Source organism: Clavelina lepadiformis, chromosome 8 (assembly GCF_947623445.1).
Source record: "Clavelina lepadiformis chromosome 8, kaClaLepa1.1, whole genome shotgun sequence".
In the NCBI taxonomy this organism is placed as follows: domain Eukaryota; kingdom Metazoa; phylum Chordata; class Ascidiacea; order Aplousobranchia; family Clavelinidae; genus Clavelina; species Clavelina lepadiformis.
The window spans coordinates 5,559,486-5,569,796 of NC_135247.1; the positions used below are offsets into that span (position 1 = coordinate 5,559,486).

General features: G+C 38.0%; 2 protein-coding genes across 2 annotated transcripts; one reads left to right on the top strand and one right to left on the bottom strand.

Moving 5' to 3' along the window:
* LOC143469603 (uncharacterized) lies at nucleotides 1–4,632 on the top strand. Its single transcript, XM_076967349.1, has 10 exons — nucleotides 1–231; nucleotides 404–557; nucleotides 659–842; nucleotides 924–1,043; nucleotides 1,106–1,265; nucleotides 1,497–1,707; nucleotides 1,867–1,969; nucleotides 2,079–2,236; nucleotides 2,310–2,415; nucleotides 4,377–4,632. Exons 1-10 carry the CDS (start codon nucleotides 87–89, stop codon nucleotides 4,536–4,538), a joined length of 1,503 nt encoding a protein of 500 aa, XP_076823464.1. The 5' UTR covers nucleotides 1–86; the 3' UTR covers nucleotides 4,539–4,632.
* A 163-nt stretch (nucleotides 4,633–4,795) lies between these two features.
* Nucleotides 4,796–9,447, bottom strand: LOC143469676 (retinol dehydrogenase 10-like). Its single transcript, XM_076967447.1, has 6 exons — nucleotides 9,339–9,447; nucleotides 7,934–8,076; nucleotides 7,584–7,733; nucleotides 5,921–6,079; nucleotides 5,561–5,717; nucleotides 4,796–5,362 (listed from the first exon to the last, which is right to left on the bottom strand). Exons 1-6 carry the CDS (start codon nucleotides 9,443–9,445, stop codon nucleotides 5,107–5,109), a joined length of 972 nt encoding a protein of 323 aa, XP_076823562.1. The 5' UTR covers nucleotides 9,446–9,447; the 3' UTR covers nucleotides 4,796–5,106.
* Between the last annotated feature and the right edge of the window lie 864 nt (nucleotides 9,448–10,311).

Consider the following 10,311-nt stretch of genomic DNA (forward strand, 5'->3'; position numbering starts at 1 on the left):
ATGCAGACAAGCCTTACTACTCAAGCGTTGAGCAGGATTTAACTGCACCTTGTTAGCTATGTTTAGGCAGTCTTAAGGGAAACAATATGAAATTGCTTAAAACGATAAGTTTAATATATATATTGCTAACGTTAAATATGAAGTGTTTAAATGCAACAGGCAATTTTGGACATTTATTACCATTTGGATCTCACAGAGAGCCCAGTGTGAAAGTTTTAGAAATCAATTCTGGTGAGTTGTAACTCCATACCCTGACGATATCACGTTTTGCACAGGCGCTTCTGAAATATTACATAGTGTAATCGATTTAAACGTGGAAAATATCGAGCAGTGATATACCATAAGTAGAAAATGAATATAGCCTGCAAACATTTGTGAAAAGATCATGTTGGGTGTTTTACAGTGCCACAACCTATTGAATTTTTCGAGAATTACGTAGAGCCTCGTCGCCCGGTTGTGTTTCGCGGAGCAGCAAAACGTTCTCGGGCGTTTTCAGAATGGACAATCGAAAATCTGCAACAAGAATATGGAAACTTGGTGGTTCGCCTTGAAGCAAGGTGCTTCATTGATACCAGATTGCTGGTAGTGTTGTAATCTTAGTGTTAACAGAACACGTTGTATCTATCATCAACCAACGCGTATAAAAATTGTGCTGCAGAGCGGAACATGATAATAGAATGCCGGTTACTGAGTTAGGAATGGGCCGAGATACGGTACGCCATTTCTTGGATAATTTCAAAATGCTGAATGCGTACGTCATTTCTCAAATTCCGCAGCCCATGGAGAAAGACGTTGCGATTCCACCATGCCTGAGATGTGGTAACTTTGCCAAGGGAATTCAGGTATATGTGGCATGAAACCGTTTCGTTATTGTCGGAATATTATTTAATGAAAACTATGGTTATAAATAACGTTTCCTGCAGGATGTGCATTTGTTTATCGTTGCCAAAGGTGGTAAGACCCTTCTACACAGAGACCCGTACAGCAACATTCACTGTGTATTTAACGGAACAAAAGACTGGATATTGGTTCAAGACGTATACGTGAGTAGACGAATTGAAATGCGATGTCTTCAGCTTAATTTAAAGACGAAACCTTTTTCTAGCAAGATAACTTGTACCAAAGCGAGTCGTCTGTGGATGAATTTGGAGGCTATTCCAACATAAATATTGACGCGGTAGATCTGAAAATGTTTCCTGACGTGACTAAAATCGATTATGGCAAAGTAACTTTGAATGGCGGAGACTGCATTTTCATGCCTGCAAGTAAATAACCGACAAGTAATTTTTTAAAATATATATCTATAGCGTATATAAGCTTATATTAAGCAAAAAACTGTAGGTTATCATGACTTAACAAATAGCGTGTAATAGGCCTATACCAGTGATGACTTTTTTGCTATAGGTGATGATGTTAAATAGGTGTACAGGTCAAACTCAAATTAAAAAAGTTACCACCAGACCTACTATTTTGCTGACTTAAATCTCACTTTGAAGGTTATTGGCACCAAGTTCGCGTAAATGGTGAATACAACACTGCGGCTTCCATCTGGTTTTCTCGAAACTTTAAACATTCCATACAAAACTGGGATGACTGCGCCAACCACAAATTTGATTTTACTCCAATGTCTGAAGTAGACGTTTTGTGGCGATTTTCCGGAAAAAATGAAACTCTAACTCATGGCCAAACTGATATTAACCTCTTACGGTAAATTACTTAATCAATTGTAATGTCGGTTATAAAGAAAGTAGAAACAGTATATATGATTGCGATATATATGATTACTATCACGAAGTATCCTATCTCTGTTTTGCAAAACAGTTAGTAGCTTACGCAGTTATTTTTAACACGTGCTGCAATGTATAGATTTCTTCTTCTTTCTTATGCCAATGAAGACAATGAAATTTCTTTAGCTCAATTTTCGAAAGAGATGCTGAATCCCAAAACGTCTGATGAAATTTTACAAAAGGTGATATTAAAAAATTTGGCAATATTAAAGTAACCTTTCTCGAAATACATTCTAAAAACTGTATATATGCAATCTCTTCATCGTAGTCAGGTGATTTATCTTACATTAGCTTAGACACATTCTTGACCTGGATGACGTCATCAGAGCAGAGCGTCTCAGAGGTTTGTCGACTGAGAAAATGAAAGAAATCATGGAAGCTATTAATCCATCGGATGTATCTAACTCAGCAGAATTTGAATACAGTTATATTGATAAGGAAGACATAAGGTAGGATGTAGTAATTCGCAATCAAATATCAATCTTTGCTTGGTTTGTTCAAAAATCCACATTTCTTCGACAGAGACATTTTGCACAAGCTTCTGGAAGACAATGAAAATGTTTCTGCTGAAAAATTTTTACGCGAATACTCTGTCCAACTTGGCGGAAGTAGTGCAGTTGCCAAGCAGGTATTAAAGTTAAGCTTTTGTAAAAGTGTCATATTTTGTCGCAACTAAAGTTAGGGGCAGATTCAAAAACAAGCTGTCCTTAAATCAAAGATTCGTTATTAGTAAGAATACCGGAGAAATAATTTTTCGACAATATATTTGGTGAATCAGCAACTATTGCCAAAAATATGTCGCAAAAACATAATTCAGCCCCAATTATGATGCAACGGTGGGGTTTGCAGGGCTACGTGTTTCATACAAATCCTGGGATGTCACAATCGTATTCGCGAAGCTTGATGATGATCTGGCTTCACAAAGGAGTCCAGTCTTTGGTCGTGATTAGCGACTTTGCACAGACAGATGTGTCTACCGATAGACAAAATTCAAATTGTTCCAAGACGCTTGATAAATGCAGTAAGTCTTCATTATCGGTGTCCTCAACCGCTGGACCATGCAGGATTGACGAGCGTTGACGCAAGTTGTTGTTCTCACGTGAATATTGGGGAATCGCAGTTTCTAACTTCAATAACACAGCGTCAGTGGCTATAAATAAGCGATTAGGTTTTTTTCTTGACTTGGAGTTAATATCTCAAACCATGACAATTCATTGTGTACGATACCATGATGTAGACCTATATACTAAACTCAACAAAATAAATTGAATCTTTACCTTTACCATATCCCTCATAACACAATACAAAAAATGTAGTACTTTAAAATTCTTATCAAAACTTTCCCCATTGTAGTTAATCCCTTAGCAGTAAGTTTAAAGTCAAAACCGGAAAGTTTCCCAAGACCCATAAACGTACTAATGTTTATACTGTAAGTCTGTTTGTTGTCCAAGTACGAACCATGATTTTGGGAGATTAACGGATTAACTTTCATCACATTAAAGCTTTTGATGTCCAAGATATTCTAATACGGTTGCAGCTTAATCTATTTCATGCACAGTGCATGATTAGCACTTATCAGCGTGCAGATATCTGGACTAAGCCCATTCGAATAAAGCTGTAGAAACAGCTCAGGGCAATAGCAGCACCAACGAGAAGACATTCTGACAACAGAAAGCACTCGCGTGAACCTTGATGAAGGCACCTTAAAAAACAAAATAAGTTACAAGCGATCTGGGTTGACAGCCCAGCTGTTGTTTTAGCTTCGAAAGGCGAAGCAGATTTTTTGCAAAATAACCTAGCGGCCCATTGCCCACATATGCAAAAGTGAACTTTGTAATTAAGACTATAGAGTGGCGCTTGCACATAAATTTTTGACTTAATTTGCCAATCTGTATTGCTGTTGACAACCCTGACAATACTGGATTGGGCCAGTGGTGGGATTAAAATATTATAACATCCTGTCCTCTCACTAACAGCATGCTATGTTGACCCAGGGCTGATCTATGGATAGGCCTATATATACGTTTGTTAACAACCGGCTCGCAGAGGTCATTAAAATTCCAAGAATCGGCCCGCACGAACCGGCTGAATCTTACCACTGGATTGGGTTTTAGGTTAACAATACATGCACTTGCCCACATTTCATAAATTGTGAATTATGTTGATCAGTTTATTGACAAAAAGCCAAACACAAGCCAAATGAACTGGCTTCCACTTTTACGGTTTTTGAAGCCAGGCAATAAAAAAGAGCCCAAATTCAAAGGATACCTAATGGCAAGCGTAGTCACCTTATTTAAACGCCAGTTATACTGTAACATCTTGTTTTTGTATATGTTATTGTAAAGTATACTGCAACATGTTGCATTGTGGCAAATTATTTTTCCAGTATTTTTGGATTTGAGGCCAATTTATTTTTGTTCGTGCCCCCCACTTTTTTAATTTCTTACTCTCAAACAATAGCTAATACCGGCAGTCACTAGATGCCGCTAGTTGTGTATAACGTACTCTTTTATGTAACTACGCACTACGGCGGTCAACGATGGAATGTTTACTCACTTGCCTTCAGGGTTTTGTTGCTTGTTTGTGTAGGTATTTGATAAGCTTGATGCAGAAAGTAATGGCTACATAACCAACCTCGATGTGAAGAAGAATTTTGACGGAGCAGTGAAGAAATTTCTTAACGCTGACCAACATGACCCGACCACAGAACGTTTGTGGCTTCGACGTTTAAGAGAAAGGGACGAACTATGATCCTTCTTTCAATTGTTTAAGTTTGTCATTACGCAACGATAATGTCAAATAAATTTCCGACAAGCTTGAATAAACCGAAATGATCCTTTGTCAACTGAAGTCATGGCCATTTGCAAATAACAGGGCAGCATCGGGGAAAGAAAAATGCGCCGTTATGGACCACAATGTTCTGCGGTTAACCAGCCTCGACAAGGCTTTTGCAGTTAACAGTTACCACCTACTGAGTTAACTACTAGGAAGTAAGTAACACATTGGACTAGTCTTGACATCGGTAGCTTTAATTCACAAAAAAAACAATTCAGTTATAGTAGTACGTACCAACAAGGGTATCTATACCCTAACAATTATAATTACTTGCACAATACAACATAGTTTACGAATCTATATATTCCACAATGATACATCACCGACACAATCACACGTTGGACGGATATTTGGTCTACTCAAACACGGAAAAAGCATTGCATTAGAATGATTAGATGTAATACTGTCTGCATTTATTCATATTGCGTTATTGAAAAAGATTACATATCCTATGTCATACTGATCGGCTTAAATTTTATAACCTTCACTGCGTTTTTGAGTCTTCGAGCTGATAAGAGCGATTGGGTTTAAATTTATGAATAGCCGTATCAGCACCAAGGAACCTGTAGCATAGAGTCTGGGCTTCCATTGGCAACCACGTGGCCGCGTTATAAACGAGATACATCAGGCGTGGCATTGCAACAAATGGACGGTTGGTCAAGATGGCGTGCATGATACTATCAACGCACTCTGTTGGTGTCAGGGAAGGCACCAGCCAAGGATGAGCGACCGTAACACCCCTGAAACCAAAATACGATGATCAGATATTTCTATACAACTTTTTGAGACTGTAAACCTTTACCCTATAAACTACAGCCTTGCAAGATAAAGTCTGACTTGTAAACCAGTACCACGGATATTATTGTTAATGATTAACGTAATAAATACGAGCACTCATCAAACAACACTAACTCCATGAACATTACCGGAGTCCTCACCGGAACATGCCAGTTTTGACATGGTAAGGACAAACAAGTGTTGTTTTTATGTTGTTATTTTTGACATTTTGAAGGTCATAATACAAAGATTGGTGAAAGCCAACGACTGCATGTTTTGAAGAACAATAATCAGGCATACCGGGCGAAGCAAAAAGTCCTGCAAAATGCAATATCTGTAAAACAATGTATGTCAACAACGAATGACTACCAACGAAATATTTAGTGTTCAAAGTTGATAGTGGCTGAACCGTGGTTAAGCCAGTGAATACAAGAAAATACTGCTAGAGCTAGAGGTACAGTACTATATTTCCAAACTTCATACTGACACCAACAAACTTTTAACAATGACAAATGACTCACCAACAGTACTAGCTAACGTAACAATGTGACCATGGTTGGTTTTAAGCATGTGAGGTAAAAATTCCCGCACAATCCAGAAATGTGCAAGCGTGTTCACTTTGAAGGTTTGCTCGATTTGTTTCTCAGAGAGTTCAAGAACCTCCTTGGCATAAACGATGCCTGCAACACAACACATTGCATAAGCCATTAATTTACTAACACTAGTCCACCGTAATGAACTCTTCTATACAGACTTGGGTTAATCGAATACTGCATTCATATTCCAACACAGTGTCTTGTGGTAGGCTAATTAGCATTTCACACTGCAGTCTTTGCAGACAGTTCTTTGGTAAAAGATCAAAGTTACTCTGTTATTAGTTGAAGTTGTAAGGTAAGTTAGATCGCAAACAAAAATAGAAGGTCCAGGTGTTGGTATTAACACATACAGTAGACGGCGCATATAAAAGACAAGTAATCATATAGGCATAACACATATAGTGGAAAGTTATCACGTTTTAAACCCAGTGTATTCGTGAATGGAATCGTGAATACAACTGAAGTATGTGCATTCGTATTTGAAAAAGTAAAAGTATTCGTATTCCCATTCCAACAATTTCTTGCTGTATTCTCTCCAAGCCTGGTTCTACAGTTACCGCCTACGCATGACTTGCACGCATTTTCGCATGGACCCAAATAACAGGAACTCTGTTCGCTCGCCAGCAGTATAATATAACACTCCTTACTTGTGCAGCTTTCTTCCGTTAGTTTAATACATTATTCTGTATGGTTAACCTGGCGCTAGCATGGAGTATAAGTTTCGTGTTTAATTATTATCGACGATACGAACTGTGCAGCTCCCTTATATAAGAACACCTATTTTTTGAGAAAAGTTTACTTTGGTAGTCGAACTATATATTAATTAAGTGATTACGTTTATTATTAGTTAACGTATAAGTTTACCAGTCGGATTAATATTTTGGCAGTACAAAGTTTACAAACTACAGTGTTACTGTAACGTCAATTTTGCTTAAAAATTTGAAGTTTACCAGACGAATTATGTTGCAGTGAATCACAACAGACAAACAACGCTTTTAGCGAATCTGCTTTTAAATTGTCGGAAATCCGCTGCTTTATGCGCTTATGAATTGTTATTTATCAATGAGAGTTTCTTGTTCGATTAATGAGCAAGCAACTAAGGCAACTCACTTGTTGAGCGAAAGCCTCTTGTTAATACAGTATATGAGCCGTGTATCGAAACAGTACAAAATATAGGGAATCTTCGAGTACTGTACATTGTGATTGATGTTTACAAATCGTCGCTGATGTTTTGCTTTTACACTTGAAGAACATGGGTAAGACGAAAGCGAATGTGATATTATGCGACAATGGTTTTTCATCGATTTGTGGCAAAACACAGCTTAACTGAGTGTTAACAGGTTTTAGAGAATTAAAATAGCCGCATTTTGTTAAACTTAATCGCTTCAGGTATGCACAATCTTCAGAGTTGAAGAAACTTACCAGTCAACAATTGTTTGCTTCAATTCACATGTATGCGTTCAAACGAAAATGAGACTTAAAAACATGTAAAAGGCAAACCTTAAAATAGGTAATCTAAACACGCAGCGGACAACAAGCGAGGCATGAAATGTCATCTACAACAGCATAACATTGTCTTTACTTTTACCTGCATTATTCACCAAAATTGTGATGTCCCCTATGGCTTCACGCGCTCGTTTTGCCGCTTTTTTGATTTCTTCTTTATCAGAGACGTCACATACGTCAACAAATGCGGTTCCACCCATTTGCTCTATCAGAGCACCAGTTTCTTTATTTGCTGAATTTTAAGAAATGAGGTTATGTCACTTGTCTTTTAATCAACAATATCTATCAATATACTACAAATTAAAAGCAAATTATAACCCAACAAAATCCAGAGCACATAATAACGATCATATTACAGCGTTTTACAAATACATGGCAAACTGCAAACATGCATAAAATTTTCGATAAATCATGATGTAGCCTACGATTAACCTTCAGCGTCCATATCCCATAATACAAGTTTTGCTTTCCTCTGAGCGAAATTCAGTGCCATTAGGCGACCCATACCATTGCCAGCGCCGGTAATAAGACATACTTCTCCTGCTACAGATTTGTAATCAGCTGGTATAATCCAACTAAAACAAAAAGGTAACTTTTATTTTCACATGTAAATTCCTGCAACTTAGCGAAAGAACCATCATCTCCTCGCGTGTTTCAATTAAGATATTTCCCACTAAACAAAACACTTTATTCATAGTGTTTGCATGGATCTCAGTGCTAAATACGTTTACTATCTCTTCACATTCGTCGGTGAAGGCAAACCACTGAGCCAAGCCTTTGCTTTGCACGGGTTAGCTGAGCTGGGTTAGGTAAAAACGATAAATGGCGTGTTAACAGTGCATTGCGACAGGTCCGAACCTAATTCACATACAGTGGGTCTACCACTCTACCGTATATTGCCAACAAACGTTTGTGAAATGCAGCCATTTGGGGGAATTACCGGAGCCTTCTATTTCACAAAATTCCTAAACAGAATTTACATTCTTAATTCTTTTTTATATTAGATTTGCCAATTGTAAAAAGCCTAACTAACTTTCCCAATTAGCAAAGAATTTGAAGTGAGATAGAGGTGTTGGATACGACTTTTAGGAAACAAATTGTGTACAAGTAGTGCAAATCAAAATACCACTAAGTATAAACCAGATATATGAAGTAAAAGCTATCTTTTTGCCGCGAGGAGATTTGAGAAAGCTAAGCTATAAAGGTCAGCTTCAAAAAGGTAGGCTTAGCGGTACTCGACCATTGCTTAGTTGTGATTTGGACTCGACAAGAACTCTTATTACAACCTTCAGCTGATTGTCCAACAATTTGGTCTGCACATCTGAACTATCAGTAAGTCTCTTAGTATTGGTGAATCTCCTACGGCATTGGTGGAAGTCTGCTCCAGTACAACAGTACGTTAACTGCTGATCGAGTGCTGAACATGACAAAATACTTAAAAGAATAAACTCAACCAAAGGACGGAAGGGTGAAGTATCAGTAGGCCTATTAAGTGTGGGTAAACTATTGTTTTGTTAAAATATAAGTAAAGCTTCACTTAGATTCGATAAACAGCCCAGTTTCTTCATCAGTGGCCGACGCAATGGCTACTGTGCTAGCCTACTTATTACAACTTCACCACCAGTTAAGTGTGGTACGCGTTTTACACAGCTGCTAGTAAATCCCGCTGTGGCATTTGATGAAGTACGACAACTGCGGTATGTTTCTAAAGGCTAATACTAGCCGGTTAAGTTAATACCTTAATATTGAAATTAAACAGCTACATTTTAAGTTTTTCGATTCCAAAATGCAATAGCAACAACTTACAAGTCAAATCATGTGAACAAATGAAACATACCTAATGACGGTTTCAACAAATATTTTCAGCAGCTGGCCAAGCAGCACTAGCAAATCCAACAAAAAAGCCATTGAACTCTTTCCAGCGCTCTGTGATACGAAAGTCATGCTATCTTGTGTACAGCAACTTATTAGTTTGAGCTGTACAACGCTTTTTTCTTATTTCTCTTCTATTACCCTACTCTCTCTCGCATTGCGTCATTCGACTCATTCCACGTTTGTACACTCCAGTGCGACACTTATGGCTGGCTGATAATACTGTACTCGTTTTTTCCGTCGTTTTATTAGCTACCACTATTGACTACGAACACTTGATTATATCGCCATTGAACAGTACTTGCAAAAGCAGCATAATTTAAAAGTTGAATTTAGATTTTCCGGGATCGGTTGCTAGGGTTTCTGCATCGCGTACCTCGCGGTTCCATACACTTTGTTCCTTACATGTAATCTAGTTTGAGTTTTCTGAGGTAAACTGTGACCTTAAAAATGCGTGTATACGCACGCGCCGCCAAGCTTGCTTTGAACCTGAAAAATTATTTAAGGTAATATATTAAAAAAATAGGTGAATAACATGAAAATGCGTTGAGTCGTCTGATTGCGGCAAAGACATTTCTCGCACGGCAAGTGAAATGCCTAAACGCATCAGTAATTTCGACCTTTTTTATTTGTGATGAAGTATGTTATGATATCGGAGGATTATAATCCTTTCCCATTCACACTCGAGCTTAAGCATAACTCAACTTGTTCGAGTGTAGTTTTTCATGCATTTGAATATATTTTTCAACGCTTTTTAAATTTTGATTAGTGATCTTGTCAGAATTTGGAACTGTTGACCATGACCATTGAACAAGGGCAGGCGTTTATTTTCCAAAGCTAATGGTGATGCAAGGACATTGCAGCGCCGCCGATCGTCGAGCTCAAGTCGTGGTGGCAAGTGAGCGCTCTAGCCAACACTACCGAGCATTTAGTTTTTT